Here is a 17,586-nt window from a genome sequence, read left to right as displayed (position 1 = left end):
TTGAATATATTTGCTCCCATGTTGTCTTCCCCATTAGACTGTAAGCTCCTGGAGGGCAAGGAGTGTCTTTTGCCTTTTTTTGTGTCCCAAATGCTTAGCACAGAGCCTGGCACAAAGTGCGTGCTTAATAAATATTGATTGATTGACTTTTCCCTTTTATTTTCCAGTACTTCCTGATTTTCATGGAAAATTCCAGCAACCAGGGAAAAAGGCAAGGAATAGCTAGATGAGTGGGTAGTGAAAGAGCAGCACCTCTGAACCTCAAAACTCAGTAGGATATGCTCAGCAATTGGGAAAGAAGAGAGCACATTGGAAGAATTTATTCTTATTCAAGGGGAAGTAAAAATTCAGTACCTCTTCCCTTTTGCCCTCCCCATCCCCAATCTGGGGAATACCTTTGTTTCAGTGTGGATCTCTAGGCATGGAGAATTGTTATTGTGTCTCTCTTCAGGTTCTAGGGAAATGGTTCAGTATCCTAGAGGGGAGGGAGCATGTCACAGAGCATCTTCAGAAGTAAATAGCCCCGAGTCATTCTGGTTCCGGGAGAGAAGGAATCATCATTTGCTGGGAGAAGGAGCAAATGAATTCGTGGAAGGACAGCCAAACAGCAGTGAATGACAGGAAACAGAATCATGGCAGTAAATAACCAGAAAACATAATTATAGAGATGAGAACTGGAGCCCTACCCAAAGCAATATATGTTGATCCACACAGGGTCAACACTGCGCTTTGTTGTTGTCGTTCAGTCCTGTCCGACCCTTTGTGACTTCATTTGGGGTCTTCTTGGCAAAGATACTCGAGCGTTTTGTCATTTCCTTCTCCAGCTCATTTTACAGGTGAGGCAAACAGAGTTAAGTGACTTGCCCAGGGTCACATAGCTAGTAAGTATCTGAGGATGCATTTGAACTCAGGTCTTCCTAACTCTGGGCCCAGTGCTTTATCCGCTTTATCCACAGTACCACCTAGGTACCCAACACTGTGATGGAGGAAAGGAATCCTGGCTGTGAATTCTTTCTGTATTCTTCTCTCTCTGTGTTTCTGTGTTGTATAAATAAAGGCCATTCTATGTAAGATGTCTTGTTATCCTGGATACTTGTAAAAGGAAATGATGCCCCCCTCAGGAGGGGATGAGATCTCATGTAGCCTAGGGAGTGAGGTAGTTGGATGAGAAGATCTTGGCTGACCTTTTCAGTCCTATGGTTCTGTGAATAGTCAGCATGTGCCGAAACTGATGCTGCTGCTTGTATGAATTCAAACTTTCCTTTTTTCTAATTTCACTTTTTTCCTTCTTGTGATATTCGTAAAGTAAAGGTCTGACCATGTCATCCCCCTGTTCGAAAATCTCCAATAGCTCCCTTTTGCTTCTAGGATAAAGTACAAATGCTATTTGGCATTTAACACAGTCTGGCTCCAGCCTACGTATTACTCACCTTCAAATACTTTACATTCTGGAAAAAGCTGGCCCAGTTGCTATTCCTCATACAAAACCGTCTATCTACTGTTCTTGAGCTTTTACCAGTTGCCCCCATTCCAGGAATGTACTCCCTTCTCACCTGGGCCTCTCAGAAGCCCTTGCTCCCTTCAAAGCTCAGCCCTAATGCTACCGCCTACATGAAGCCTTTCCTAGCTGAAGCAGGGACTGTCTGACTGTTTTTATGTGTATCCCCAGCACTTAGCACGATGTTCTTTGCACACAGTAAGCACTGATTAAATGCTTTACTCATTCTTTTCCTAACTGATTCTTCCAGCTGATAGTACCCTCCACACACAATTGCTTCATATTTACTTAACATTTATTTTATGTTTTCTTATGTATGTATATATTATTTTCCACAACGAGAAGGGATCCGGTGCCTAGCACAGCTCTGGCACATAATAGCTGTTTAGCGAATAGTTGTTGATTGATTGGTCAGAAGAGACATAGACCTCATTGGAAAGGAGGGAGGGAGGAGGAAACAAGCATTTATTAAGTACCTGCTATGTGGGAGGCACTGTGCTATGCATTTTACAAACATCTCATTTGATCCTCACAACTCTCTGAAGTGGGTACTGGTAATATCCTCATTTTACAGTTAGGGAAACTGAGGCACATGGGTGATGTGACTTGCCCAGAGTCACACAGTTAGTAAGTGTCTGAGGCTGGATTTGAACTCGGGCAACTCCAGACCCAGTACACTATCCGCTGCACCATCTAGGTACCAGAGCTCTTTAAAGAATCACATTTGCCATGGGTCTATGCTCAACAGCGGTGAAAATGGATAGTAACCCATGTCTGCTCCTACATCTATCCTAGTTTGCCCAAAGAAGGTTAAGTCAGAGGCTCAGTTGCTTTCGTTCACTTCTCTCTAAACCACTGTTGTCTGGTTCAACCATAAGCAAAAGGCCACTACCTTTAAAAGGGCCTTTAAAACTGCCGGGAGCAGTTTTAAAAGTCATGCTCTAAACATAGAGATGATTCCCCTGGCTGTTCCATAGAGAGTCAGTGAGGTATGTAACGAGAACACTGTACTTGTTGTCAGGAAAGCCTGGGTTCCAATCCAGCCTTTGTCACTTATTAGTTGTAATTCCAATGGGAAAGTCATTTAACCTTTTTGTCTTAGTTTCCCCATCTGTAAAATGGGGATAATATTTTCATTATCTGCCCCTCATAAGGTCATTCTACAGATTAAATCAGAATTAAGCTGTAAATACAGCTTAAATGTATGTAAAGTGTTTTGCAAACCTCCAAATGTTGAACAAATAGCACCAATTGAGGCCGGATGGATACGGGGTACGCTTGTAAATGTTCAACATCAGGCTCCCTGGGGGAAAAAACATACACACTCCCTGAATTACTTTCTTAAATGCATGCAATCAATAAATCGAGCCCTGATTTGTAGCATTTGCTGATTTCTGAAGTGTAAATGCTCACACGAAAATTTAACAATTGGATCTCACTAGTGGTTACACCTGACTCCATGGTACCCCAAGTGGAGGGAAATATATGTTATTATGTAATTACCTTGGATTCTTGACGTTTCTGTCCTGGAAAAAAAAATGTTGTTTTCCTTCAATAAAACTTTTAAATTTCCGTACACATGAAAAATACTTACAACAGGGCCTCTAGGGACCTAATTAGACCAGGCAGCCTTCCTAAGGTAAACAGACTGGAAGTTACAGTGTCTGGGTCCCACCAAAGCCAAGCTTGCAGGCACCTCCATAGAGTCCCACAGAAAAGGCAAAAAAATTACAAAGAAAATCTTCCAGTCACCCTAGCTCAACAGATCAAAGGCCCCAGCCTGTCAGCAGGATGTCCTTTCATATCAGCCAAGTTGGTCACTTTGATCTGTTGCTTCCATAATGGGGGCCCGCGACACCCTTGGGGAGTTGCCAGGCAGGAGTGTAGGTTGAGGCTACATTCCATCAGCTATGACTTGGAGTTCCCCACAGGGCTTCTCCTCATATCCCACGCCAGGAGTTAGCTTCTGGAGTCACGCCTCTAACTGCTGAACTCATCAAATTCTGTTTGAAGACATGTGAATCAAGGAGGCTCGTGGGACAATTAATCTCTTCGAGGTCCTGTTGGACGATGAGAGATGGAAGGTTCGGAATCACTCAACAACAATGATGTATTAGGGCCTTTCCCTTTCAGCCTTCAAAGGACACTCACGGACTGCTGTTCATAGATTTCCGCCATCTCCGTTATGCAGACGGACAAACACTTGAGCATATTTTCTGTGGTATTTAAATAGGGCCCTGAGCCTCCAGTTCCATCATCACTTAAAGCAGAAGTTTGCTTTTTAAAGGGTTCACGCTTTCATGTGGTTGGCATGGTAGCAGGGAGTCAGGCACTTGGCTCTCCCTTGCTGGTGGAGCAGCTACTTTCATCCTTTTCCCTACCTTCTAACTTCCCACCCCATCCCCTCCATTAGGCTAAACTTTGTAGCCTTCTCTCTTCCTATAATTTTGGGTTTTCTGTTCATCAGACATTTAGAAAGTGATGCCAGGACTTTCCAGCTCATGATCTATCAGAGGATCTCTAATTGGTTGCTATAATAATAACAATAGCATTTACATAACATTTTAAGGCTTGTAAAACACTTTACAAATATTATTTCATTTCAGTCTCATAACAACTTTGGGAGGTAATAATGACAATAAGAATAATAGCTAACATTTATATAGTGCTTACCATGTGCCAGGCACTGTATTAAAATGATTATAATTATTATCTCATATATAATCATCTCATTATATATAATTATTATCATCAAAATAATACAAATTAATATAATAAAGATTTATAATTATTCTCTCATTTGATCATCACAACTCTGGGAAGTAGGTGTTATTATTATCCCCATTTTACAGATGAGGAAACTGAGGCAGACAGGTTAGGTGACTTGTCCAGGGTCATCTAGATAGTAAGTGTCTGAGGCTGGATTTGAAGTCACGATCTTCTGACTCCAAGTTCAATGGTCTACCCACTGTGCCACCTAGATGCCTAATTATTTCATCCCTCCTCCTCATTCTTAGGCCTAAGAGAATTTCACTTCTACTTTCCAATCAGCAGTTTGCACTTTCATAAAGAACTGCTGGGCTAGTTTGTGAGGTAGTTTAGAAAGTTGAAAGCTTATTGCCAATCATTCCCTTACCCTTTTTATTTTTTTTCCTTCCTTGCCCTCATAGGCTGTAGCTTGCATTAGGTAAATGAGGCTTTGCCCCAGGGAGCAGACTCATGTCTGAAAAAAAAGAATGCTTCCTGGGGGAAGAAGGGACTGCTATCACCTTAGCTTGCTCATGACCTTGATCAACCCGTGGAACAACCTCTCCCAGGCCACACACACACACACACACACACACACACACACACACACACACACACACACACACACATACACACACCCCATCCTATTAACGTGGCATATTCTCTAGGCCCATCCTCTCTCCTCCCTCAGATGCTGGGAAGGTGAAGATCTGGTAAAATTACGTCTCAAAATGAACTTTCCTCTGCACCCCTACCTATTGTCTCTCCCCATGGGGTGAAAACATCCCTGAGTCTATGTGAAAATGTTCCTAGGTAAGGATCATCACCCACCTAACCACCGTCCACCCCACCCCCCCTCTACTCAGCCATCCCAATTCCATGGACTTTCAGTCTCACAAAATTACTTCTGCCAAAAGACTTTGTGAATATCAGGAAAATATTAAGAACTGCTGGCCATATAGACTAGACAGCCTATAAGTTCAAGAAAGGAAAGAATGAAACAATTATGTTTCTGTATCTAGGACATCATGTTTCACAGAAGCAGTAGTGGTTTAATATATAAAAAAAGCATTTGTCCTCATTTCCCTGACTTATCTTTTCCTTATTTGGTGAAAGATTTTCATCCCATTTTACTTACATAATGAGAATATACACCTCAGAAAGCCAGTCAAGAAGCATTTATTAAGCACTTCTGTGTGCTAGGCTTTGATCTAGGCAGAAGAAATAAAACTAAGTTTTGTAAACTTTTTTTTTTATTACTTTGAACAAGGGCTCTATGTCCCGTAATAATATAGCTTCACACATACACTTATGCCATTATCATCTAGAAAAAAAAAAGGCTTTTAAATGAGTCAGTAAGACGTAGTGGAAAGGGACCTTGTGTTTTGTTAGTTCCTCCTTTTATTAGTGGGGGGATTGTTCTTTTTGTCCTCAGTTTTAGTTGTCAGCAGAGCTTTCCACCTGCTCTTGGGAGTTCAAGCCATGATGACAGAGCCAGGACTCTAAGGGGAATACTGTAGCCCACTATCAGGGCAGCCAGGGAAGCCCAAAAAAGCCTGAGTGCCTGGTTTTTGAGACCTGGAGTTTTGGACTTGCAACTAAGACTGCTCTACAGGAACTGAGCTGATCTATGAACCAGATCACCTTTCCCTCCCCGTGAAACTAAGGTGGTGCAAAAGCTGTGGGGGTGGGGGGTTATGTCTTCCAAGTGTTGTTGAGTAAGTTTGTACATTTGGGATTATCTCTTTTGTAGTATTTCTCTGTAAAAACTTAACTCTTCTGAGACTTTTTTCATCTGTAAGTGGGGATAGTAACTCATAGTACCAGTCTCATACAGTAATTATGAGGATCAAATGAGATAACATATTTGAAAGCACTAGATAAGTATAAGAGATGGGGAGAATGGCATTGATAGGCTTTTCAGCTCCCTTACATTCTAAAGCAACTTAACCTGCTGTTCCCTAAATTTACCAATCCATCATACTCCCTCCTCATACTCCTGCTCTGTCTCTTGGAGTCACTGGCTTCCTCCAAGGCTCAGGTTTGGATCTATCTCCTAAAGTCTTTTTTGACTTCTTTAGCTCTCTCTCTCTCTCTCTCTCTCTCTCTCTCTCTCTCTCCCCCTTTCTCTCTCCCTCTCTCCCCTCCCCATTCCACCCTTCTCTTCCCTTTCTCTCTCTTCTCCTGTTTGCTCCTTTCTTCTCTTCTCTTCTCCTCCCTCTTTTTGTCTCTCTCCCCTCCCAATCCCATCCCTCTCTTCCCTTTCTCTCTCTTCTCCTGTTTGCTCCTTTCTTCTCTTCCCTTCCCTTCTCCTCCCTCTTTTTGTCTCTCTCCCCTCCCAATCCCATCCCTCTCTTCCCTTTCTTTCTTCTTCTCTCCTTTCTTCTCTTCTCTTTTTGTCTCTGTCTCTCTCTTCCCCCACCCCCCTCTTCAAATCATTTTGCCCTTACCTATCTCTTTATTTGACGCAGCCCCATGTGAATAATAAGTTTCTTGATGGCAGAGACTGCATTTAATTTTTGTATGCTTACCTCAGTATCTAATAGAGTACATTGCACAGTGTAAGTACTTAATGTTTGTTGAATTGAATCAAGTCATCTTGGCTTTCTGATCTGCAGTCTTGGGACTTGAGGCAAATCTTTAAACTTCTTTCCTCAATCTGTAAAATGGGAATATCTGCCTGTGGGAGGAAGGGCTTTCTTTATTCCATAAAAAGCCATTCAGTAGTTTAGGAAATATAGGGTAGGTACACTGCTGTTACAAATTCTTATAGGAACTATAACATATATCAAAATGTGTAAATTAAATAATAAAAGTATATATAATAAAATATATATTATAAATAAGTAAAATTTTAAAAATTAAAATATATAATATATATAATAAAAGGAACAGTGACATAGAGGGATGACTACATATATGAACTTAAAAATCAAGTTGTCTGTCCATTATTGTAGTCACTGTGCATATGTTATTTCCCTGGTTCTGCTTACTTTACTCTGAAACATTTCCCACGCTTTTATGAATTCTTCACATTTATTATTTCTAATGTACAACAATACTTCATTACATTCATGTACCAGATTTCTGTATTTCCCCAGTCATTCCAAAATCTATGGGAATCTACTTTATCTTGTTCTTTGATACTATTATTATTTTGGTATATATAAGATCATTAAGTCTTTGACCATCTTAGGTGTATGCCTCGTAGTGAGATCTCTGGGTCAAAGGGTATTGACATTTTGGGCAGTTTCTTAGCATAATTCTTTCTGGAAAAGCTCTTCCCAAATCCTATATTTAAGGGGGGCACCCAAGGTAGCCATCTTACCATTTCCAAATGGATATAGAAGTCATGATTCTTGGGGATCATATGGAAGCTCATGGAGGGGGGTGGTGGGCTGCTTACTTAAGTCATGTATCTCTTAGCAGAAGGTATTTCAAATGGGATGTGACAAAGAATACCCTGATTGAGCCAGGGAAGCTGATGACTCGGTGGATGTAAAAAAAGGAGCGTCCTACCCCTCTGCCTTTCTTCCACTCTGGCTTTGAAGTGTAAGAACCATTTTGAGCTGGGTCCAGAGAGCAAAGTTAGATGGAGGAAAGGATGATTGCCCTGTCTCCCACCTGTCCTCTGTGCGGCTATGAACACATGGCCACCTCTACCTCTCTGATGTCTTATCTTTCTTGTATCTTAGGTAAATGAGTATACATTCAATGGCAGACATATCCAGGATTGATAGTGACCTTGTGAGTTTAAAAGGTCTGAAAAAGAGAGGTGCAGTGATGCAGCAACCACAGCAGAATGGTAGCAAGGGAAGCGTTTGTATCTGAAATGGAAGTCACCAGAAAGATTGACCCAAGTCTGGCCAATTTTGCCAGATGTGTAGCAGGAGTTATTTGCACAGTTCCAAGAGAAGATAAAATGCAACTTTCCTGATTAGCAGTATTACAACTTTGCTTTATATTCTGATAACGCTTAAATACTAGTCTTTTAAATGACTGTAGTTATTACTGAATTGTTAATGCACAGATTCTTTTGTTCTTAGCAAATTTTTTTTTGAGAGTGGGAATAAACAACCTGTCCCACGTTGGTACATCGATTACCTTTTTTTAACTATCTTCCTTTTGGAGAATCCCTAGACCATGATTAGCACTGTTCCTAGGGTATTGAGATGGGGGCTTGTTTAGGAAGCAAAGAATGTGAGAGAAAGGAGCACTTTCTCCCCTAAGGCCATGCTCCCCAGTACTAACCCTGATTTACAAACCACAATGATTGGGTTTAGGACAGGAAGGGGCAAATATCCAGCTCAACTAAGCAGTCTCTCTTTATGTCAAAGGAGGAACATCCATATTGGTGAGATCACCATTTGAGCACTGAAATTTTTGTTGCAATGACATTTGTTATGAGTTAGCTTCATATTAGAGCCCCAATATTAATTAATGTATGTAAAACAATAGTTTTATCAAACTCCTGAATCACATCCATTTTCCCTTCAGAGTCCCTTTCTAATAGGTATAAAAGGTATCATTTTAAAAAATTCTGATTCAAGAGAATGACAATAATGAGACAACATATGAAAACTTCTGGGATTCAGTGAAAGCAGTTCTTAGGGGAATTTTTATATCTCTAAATGCTTACATGAATAAAACAGAGAAAGATCAATGAGTTGGGCATGCAACTAAAAAAACTAGAAAAAGAACAAATTAGAAATCTTCAGTTAACTACCAAATTAGAAATACTGAAAACCAAAGGAGAGATTAATAAAATTGAAATTGAGAAAACTATTGAACTAATAAATAAAACTAAGAGCTGGTTTTATAAAAAATAAAACAATAGATAAACCTTTGGTTAATTTAATTTAAAAAAAAGAAAACCAAATTATCAGTATCAAAAATAAAAAGGGTGAATCCACCACCAATGAAGAGGAAATTAAAACAATAATTAGGAACTATTTTGCCCAAATGTATGCCAATAAATTTGACAATCTTAGTGAATATTTACAAAAATATAAATTGCCCAGATTAGCAGAAGAGGCAGTAAAATACTTAAATATAGCCCCATCTCACTATCCCCATCTCAAAAAAAGGAAATTGAAGCTGGTTTTATGAAAAAAAAAACAATAAAATAGATAAACCTTTGGTTAATTTACTTATTCGGTGCCATACTAATCAAACTACCAAAAAATTATTTTATAGAGCTAGGAAAAATAACAACGAGATTCATTTGGAATAACAAAAGGTCCAGAATATCAAGGGAACTAATGAAAAATGCAGGGGAAGGTGGCCTAGTTGTTCTAGATCTTAAATTGTATTATAAAGCAGCAATCATCAAAACTACGTGATACTGGCTAAGAAATAAAGTGGTGGATCAGTGGAATAGGTCAGGTACTCAAGACACAGTAGTCAAATACTACAGTAATCTACTATTTGATAAACCCAAAGACCTTAGTTTCTGGGATAAGAACACACTATTTGACAAAAACTACTGGGAAAACTGGAAAACAGTATGGCAGAAACTAGGCATAGACCAAAATCTTACACCATATACCAAAATAAAGTCAAAATGGGTTCAAGATTTAGATATAAAGGCTGATACTATAAGCATACTGGGAGAGCAAGGAATAGTTCACCTGTCAGATTTATGGAGAACAGGAGAATTTATGACCAAACAAGAGATAGAGAACATTATGGAACGCAAAATGGATAATTTTGGTTATATCAAATTGAAAAGTTTTTGCACAAAGCCAATGCCACCAAGATTAGAAGGGAAGCAGAAAACTGGGAAAGAATTTTTACAACCAGTATCTCTGATAAGGGTGTCATTTCTAAAATATATAGAGAACTAAGTCAAATTTATAAGAACGCAAGTCATTCTCCAACTGATAAATGGTCAGGCAGTTCTCAGATGAATTAAAGCCATCTATAGTCATATGAAAAAATGCTCTAAGTCACTATTGATTAGAGAAATGCAAATTGAAACAACTCTGAGGTTCTACATCACACCTATCAGATTGGCCAACATGACAAAACAGGAAAATGATAAATGTTGGAGATGTGGGAAAATTGGAACACTAATGCATTGTTGGTGGAGTTGTGATATGATCCAACCATTTCAGAGAGCAATTTGGAACTATTCCCAAAAGGCTATAAAATTGTGCATATCCTTTCACCCAGCAATAGCACTCCTAGGGCTGTATCCCAAAGAGATCATACAAATGTGAAAAGGACCCACATGCACAAAAATATTTATAGCAGCTCTTTCTGTGGTGGCAAAGAATTGGAAATTTAGGGGATACCCATCAAAAGGGGAATGGCTGAACAAGTTGTGGTACATGAATGTAATGGAATACTATTGTGCTGTAACAAATGATGAGCAGGCAGACTTCAGAAAAACCTGGAGAGACTCATATGGACTGATGCCGAGTGAAGTGAGCCGAACCAGGAAAACATTGTACACAGTAACAGCCATGTTGTACAATGACTAACTTTGATAGAGTTAGCCCCTCTAAGCAATGCAAGGATCTAAGACATCTCCAAAAGTCTCATGGTGGAAAATGCTATCCACATCCAGAGAAAGAACCACGGAGTTGGAATGCAGATCGAAGCATCCTATTTGCTCTTTTTTTCTCTTCTGTTTTGTTTCCTCTTTCTTGTGGTTCCTACTATTGGTTCTAATTCTTCCTTACAATATGACTAACGTGAAAATGTTTAATAGGAATGTATATGGAGAGCCTATATCACATTGCACACCATCTTGGGGAGGGAGGAGGAGAAAAATTTAAAACTCAAAAGCATATGGAAGTTTGTCAAAAACTAAAAATAATTTTATAAAATTTAAAATTTTTAAAAAATTAGAAATGGAAAAAAAAATTCTGCTAGTTAGGCTTTGGTTCAAATATGCTGACTATGCTAGTTCTTTGGTTACCTAAACATCATCTCTGCAATTATCTTTTTAAAACCCACATGCAATACTGTGAAATTTAAACAGCATTTGAAGATAGTTCAAGTATATAATTTAAAAATTAAGATAAAACATTTTTCCTAAGATGAAATACTGTGCTTGCTAGATATCCCTAAAAGAGGCTTTGTCCTAGAGCCCTCAAAACAGAAAACAAGCTGGTTGATTTTAAAGGTCTTGTTTGGATGAAGTATCTCTATCACATTTCTCTAACTATTTCTAATTCATTTAAAGGAATTGAATAAGTATGTGGAAGTTGAAAAATCATTCTTTCCCAAGTGACAGAAGTGTGGCAGGGAGTGCCATCTATTTGTTTGGAAGAGAAGTGACCCAGCATTCTTATTTCAATTAGCCTCTTTGTAGCTTTATGTCTGGGCTCATTCCATGAGTAGCAGTTCAAACTTGATGTAATGAAGAACTGCCCAACTTTTGCCAGTGCTGATTTGTTTTGTGCGACATCCTTTTAACAACAGTCAATGAACATGGAACAAGTGTGCAATACAACACTGCTTGATGTATACTAAAATGCATAATTTTACTAAATCAAAATACCCATGAGTCCCAGCTTCCTAGATCCAAACAAAACATGGATATAGTGTCCCACAGAAATATTTTAAAGGATACATTTTAAAATATAGTAATACGACTAGGAATTTTAAAACATATAATTTTATCAGCTAAATTAAGTGCCTAGTGTAAGACACTGTGGAGTCTACAAGGATAGAGAAGACACAGTCCCAGCCTTTAAGCAGCTTACAATCTAGTTATGGGGTGAAGCATTTTTAGAAAAATTCTAAAAAATCTTCAGTAACAATGTGAAGATTTAAATATTGATTCAAAACAATAACCCAGCAAAATCATTAGATCCCCCACTTGTCAAAAAGTCACCGCCATCCAAAGCAGTGAGAGATCACTTCAAGCTGATGAGATCAACTCCAACATGAATTATCTACTTGAGAGGCACTGTTATATCTAGAGACATAAAAAAACTAGACAGGATCACAGAAAGCTTTACAAAAAGAGGCCAGATTTGAGCTGGACTTTGGAGGATATTAAGATTTGGATAGCTGCAGAGGAAGAAGAGGATGTAAAAAATGAAGCCACAGAAGCAAAAACCCATCAACAGGGTACAAGACTAGGGGATAACTTGCACTACTCATTTCTTAGAGAATATTATTCCCTCTCTGTTCTTTTCACTCACTGCAACCCTCCACTCCGTCTTTTTTTTTTTCTTTTTGGTGAGGCAATCGGAGTTAAGTGACTTGCCCAGGGTCACACAGCTAGTGTCAAGTGTCTGAAGTCAGATTTGAATTCTGGTGCTCCTGACTCGAAGACCGAAGCTCTATCCACTGCACCATCTAGCTACCCTTTCCTCTAGTCAATACTTTATCATCTTATTTACTATACATAGACCCACACTCCTAATAAAAATCAGACCAATCCCTCACATTTCTATGGTTTCATACTTTTCAAAACACTTTCACCTCCATATTAAGTTCACATTAGCACATCACTTTCCAGTTTAATTTCCTCAAAACTACCTGGCAAGGTAGGTAGCATTATTGCCCCATGTTATAGATGAGATACAGAAGGCTAGTAATGATCTCATTTGAACTTCACAATGATATGAAGCGGGTAGAGTGACTGCCGTCTTTTGATTGACAAGGAAATTCGGGCCCTGAAGAAGGTAAATTAATTTCTTTAAGACTCTACATTAACCTGGGGACAAAGGTATTGTTCAGAACTTTTGCTGACCTGTTTAATCCCAGAATTGAGATTCTCTCTGATGTTCACAATAAACCAAACTGCAAACAGGCAAGCCACATCACATCTGGACCAAGAATTCAGCACAAGTGTTAATGCTTAGAAGGTCAGGAGTTGGGAAGATCTAATGAAAAAAGATTTTAGTCATCACTAATCTACAGTCCTAACAAATCATTACAAATTGATATCCATCAAATTATTATTCTTAACGCAAATACATCTTATAACTCATGTCCAACACTCACATTCAAAAAGTAATGTTTATGTCTAGATTTACTTGCTCAAAAGTTTATTGGGAACAATAGTGATTTTTCAAGAACTGAAGGTTTTCTTCCATGTAAAAGTGACAGAATTGATGACTGAATAGAAAATTATAAAGATGTGCACAGATCATAGAGAGTTCTTCCCTCCCCACCCTAGCCAAAAATAGGTCAAACATGTAAGCTAGAAAATTCATTTATGTTGTCAAAGGACTGTGTAGAATTGCAAAATTAGACAGATTACAGTTATATAATAGGATATACACTAAGTAGAAAGAATGCTAGACTTGGAGTCTACTTGTCGAATGTGACTGCCACTTAATACCTTGACCAAGTTATTTAGTTTCTGTAAGCCTCAGCTTCCTCATTCACAAAATCATGGGTTTGAACCAAATGATTTAATTTCCTTTGAGCTCTAAATCTGCAATCAGATTGGGGAAAAAAACAAGACTAAATTTAAACCTTTAAAGTTACTCTCAAAGTCAGAAGGAAAGATTCTCTCTACCTGTCTCCTGATATTTAAAAATCTATGTCCTGAATGAGGAATAGTAGGAATGAGAAAAAAAGATGTGTATGAATATGCTTTCTCTAATTATACAAGTTAGTGGTGTGCGAAACTAGATTGCTACTACTTATATGCAGGTCATGAATATACTGAGATAGGTTAACAAAAGAAAATGGCCTATTAAAACAAAAGAAAATGGCCTATTAAAAACTAAGAATAGATCACGAAAACACAGAAACAAGCTTTTTTTTTTTAGCAGAAAAGTATCTTTTGAGAGGCAGAAACTGAGTGCTAAAGAAGCCCAGTGGCTTTTTTCCAGTGGTGAAGATCTCCTCGTGTCACCATGCCTCTCGCCAAAGACCTCCTGCATCCTTCTCCCGAGGAGGAGAAGCGGAAACACAAGAAGAAGTCCCTGGTGCAGAGTCCAAACTCATATTTCATGGATGTAAAGTGCCTAGGGTGCTATAAAATCACCACTGTCTTCAGCCACGCACAAACAGTGGTTCTCTGTGTGGGATGCTCCACTGTGCTCTGTCAGCCTACTGGAGGAAAGGCAAGACTTACTTACAGAAGGATGCTCTTTCAGACGGAAGCAGCACTAATGACTGAATCAAGATAAGTGAGAAACTGTAAAGAATAAAACAAATTTGATACAAAAAAAAAAAGCCCAGTGACATGGCCAAAGATACACATTCCAGTTCAAAAGCAGAATTAGGACCAAAAACTTAGGTCCTACCATTGTTGGGCTAGTGTTTTAAAATTTCATTTTAAAACAACAATTAATTTTTCATACTGCTTGTAAGATTACCTAACACTCCAAGTTGTAATTAATTTAGACTGCTTAGAAACATCTTAAAATTTTGAGCGCTGAGTAACTAAAAGCCTGATGGGACAAAAATCTAATGTAATTAGCTACAATTTAAGGTATCTTCATTGATATCTACCCTCCCGAAGAAAACAGGTCTTCAAAGATACGTGATGGACAGTGGCATGCTATGATTTGTGGGCTACCAAAAAGCAGCCCAAAAACTTCCTTCCTCTCACCCCTATTTATTCCATTGACTGAAGTGTAGAGGGAGAAGAGTAACACTTTGATCCATCAGTAGCCATGAGAATATCAGCATCCATTTATCAGGTTAAAAAGCAGCATGGAGGTGGGAGCAACTCCCAGGAATCAGGTTCATAACTAAGAAATTCCTAGGACAGGAGAGCTGGGTAGAGTCCTTTGGGAGGTCTTTAACAATTGAGTTTGAAGGCACCTGAGAGCACAAACCTCATCTCATGCTAAAGCGTCTAAAATAAGGTCCAGAAAGGTAGCACTGCATTGGGCTCTCAGCCACTTTTGACTCTCATTTTGTTTTCTATTTACACTATACCTCATTTACCACGGCCTTTACGCTGAGACCTCACATTTACAGTAGGTAGGGGAAGTGGTTCTTCATTATTGGATTCATTTTGCTCTAACCTGATCAGGCTCAACGGGGGTTACAAAGACACATGAGACGCAAGGTGGCCAGCAGTTCATCTCAAGCAAAAAGCTCCTTTTGAGGTTTATGGAGCTTTAAGGTTTACATAAGCATCTATATTATTCTGTGGTGTTGCTCCTTTCCACAAAAACCTCTGGGATCAAACTGGACACTGTGAAAGGAAAGACACTGACCAGCACCTAAGCAGATTCAATGCAGTATGTCTGAGCCATGGCACTTTTCTACTTGTACCTCCTTCTGCTCCATCTGCATTTCCTTCTCTTTCTTCCCTTCCACTTCCTCATTTTTCCATGTTAATTGTAATTTCATGTTCTTGTTGTTTCTCCCTTTCTGTCCCTCCCCAATGACTAATATGAAATACCATCATTTTAACACAGTAGTAATAGACATAAAGTCAAAGCAGAAAAAATTCAAGACTTCTAATACAATTTATCAGTTATAAAGTTAATAGTTCTCTATTGCTTATACTTTTTGAAAAACACATTAATTCTTAGTTATCTATTTTAACAAGAGATTTCTAACTTAAATCCATGTATATGATGGTAAAAATAACAAGTTATCTTAGTCAACGGTATTTTATCTCACTACCCAACTAAATGGTCAATATTTCTTTAAAAGCATATTAACATGAACTTTACAGAAAAGAACACATTAACATCATGACAACTAATAATGTGAATTAAAAATTTAATGACAGTATCCAATTTGTTCTCATGTGCAACAAACATGCAACCCTTAAAAACACAAATGAGTAGTGTTCTTTAATAGATGTAAGCAATCTAATATCTCTGAAATTGTCTGATTGTATATTTCATATGAATTTTGATTAGTTAGTTTAATGAGAAAGTGCCTTTCTTTAATTTGTGAGAAACAGATTACAAGAGTAGAACCTATTAAAAAAAAAACACAACCCCTACCTGACACCAGTTAGCATATAAAATCCTCAATGACAATGTAGTCTTTAAAAAGACATTAAACACTGGACTTTCAGCAGAGTGCCCCGGCTGGATATATGGATATAATTATACTGCTACTCAATAGTTAAAAATTTTGGATTAGTCATGTAGTGCAGAAGATGGAATTTCAATTAGATCAAAAACCAAAAAATGCTACATTAGCAAAATATAGCAAAATTCAATAAAATATAAATCATTTCAAAACATTCTTTTCAACTAGCAATATCTGTATTTACAGAACTTCCAAGACTATAATTATAACAGGTAATGATGCAATGAAGACATTTTTACAATATTTATTAAGATAACAAATTTATAAATCCAAAGACTCAGAGGCACATAGTTTAAAAGGCCAATATCATGGGAATAATGAAGTCAACATAGAGAAATAGGAGTATATGAACAATTACAACTAGTACAAGATCTGTTTTTTTAAAAAAGCCACATCCCAAATAAAATTAACACATCATAGGAGTCATCCTTCAAAATTACCATGATAAAAAGTTATTTCGTTCAAAGAAAAATAATTCTTTCCACCTACTGAGCCTAGAAAATCCTATTTACAAATTAACTGTCCTTTATTTTGTAAGCATTAAGTTGCTTGATACAGCTTCCTCTATTCTGCTATTAGAAGTATTGTAAATATTATAGCTATTGTATTTACAAATGCACACAATATTTAAACTTGCTCTTCAAAGAGAACTGAAAACATATTTAAAATCAAATCACAATACAAATGTTTAGTGGAAAACACATTTTGTGGGAACAGGTGTATGGGAAGAGGCATATTTAGTAACATGTTGTTTCTGAAGGAATACTAGGGCCAATACTTCTGATAAACTCAAGGTATTCACAAAAACAGGTCTTTGTTGATGAAGAATTTAATTTATTTCTGTTTTAACTGGAGCACATTAGCTTCTTCAGTCAACCTTCACCACACTGTATATTTTGGTCACAAACCAAAAGCATGCAAAGAAGCCAATTGTTCCTACCAAAAAAAGGGAAAAAATTTAATAAAAGGTTAATAAATGAGAAAAACCACAAATCTAAAATGACTGAACATTCAAAGTATAAACAAAACATTTAATTGTTACAGATCTATTTAACTTTTTTGTTAAATATACTGACATCTGAAATCACCTGGCTTACAGTACAGGCTCTTATCCTGTGCTTTGAGGTTATTTTAAAAAAAAGTTTTGATAATTGTATTTCAATATGACTGATTTTCTTTGTAATCCTATGTACTTTATTTTACCCATTTAAAAAGTTACTCTGAAAAGAGAGTCAAAGGAGGTCTATGTCACAAAAAAAGGTTAAGAACCCCTAAGTCAGGGATTCTTTAAAAGAGCTTTCTAAAAATACCTAAAAGTTAGTTAAAATCCTCTTTGATATTTAACTTTGGTACCTTTA

The 17,586-nt window shown here is 37.8% G+C and overlaps 1 protein-coding gene and 1 pseudogene across 1 annotated transcript in view; one reads left to right on the top strand and one right to left on the bottom strand.

Annotated features, from left to right (window-relative positions):
- Nucleotides 1-14,057: 14,057 nt before the first annotated feature.
- Nucleotides 14,058-14,392, top strand: LOC110192669 (small ribosomal subunit protein eS27 pseudogene; annotated as a pseudogene).
- Nucleotides 14,393-16,456: 2,064 nt separating this feature from the next.
- Nucleotides 16,457-17,586, bottom strand: part of TM9SF2 (transmembrane 9 superfamily member 2) — a 77,566-nt gene continuing 76,436 nt past the window's right edge. The window contains exon 17 of the mRNA XM_020963966.2: nucleotides 16,457-17,164. Coding sequence (XP_020819625.1) covers nucleotides 17,097-17,164 — 68 coding nt within the window. The 3' untranslated portion in view covers nucleotides 16,457-17,096. The remainder of the gene's footprint in view (nucleotides 17,165-17,586) is intronic.

Source organism: Phascolarctos cinereus, unplaced genomic scaffold (genome assembly GCF_003287225.1).
Source record: "Phascolarctos cinereus isolate Bilbo 61053 unplaced genomic scaffold, phaCin_HiC Scaffold_7;HRSCAF=346, whole genome shotgun sequence".
Classification (NCBI taxonomy): domain Eukaryota; kingdom Metazoa; phylum Chordata; class Mammalia; order Diprotodontia; family Phascolarctidae; genus Phascolarctos; species Phascolarctos cinereus.
This window is presented reverse-complemented; position numbering and strand designations above follow the sequence as displayed.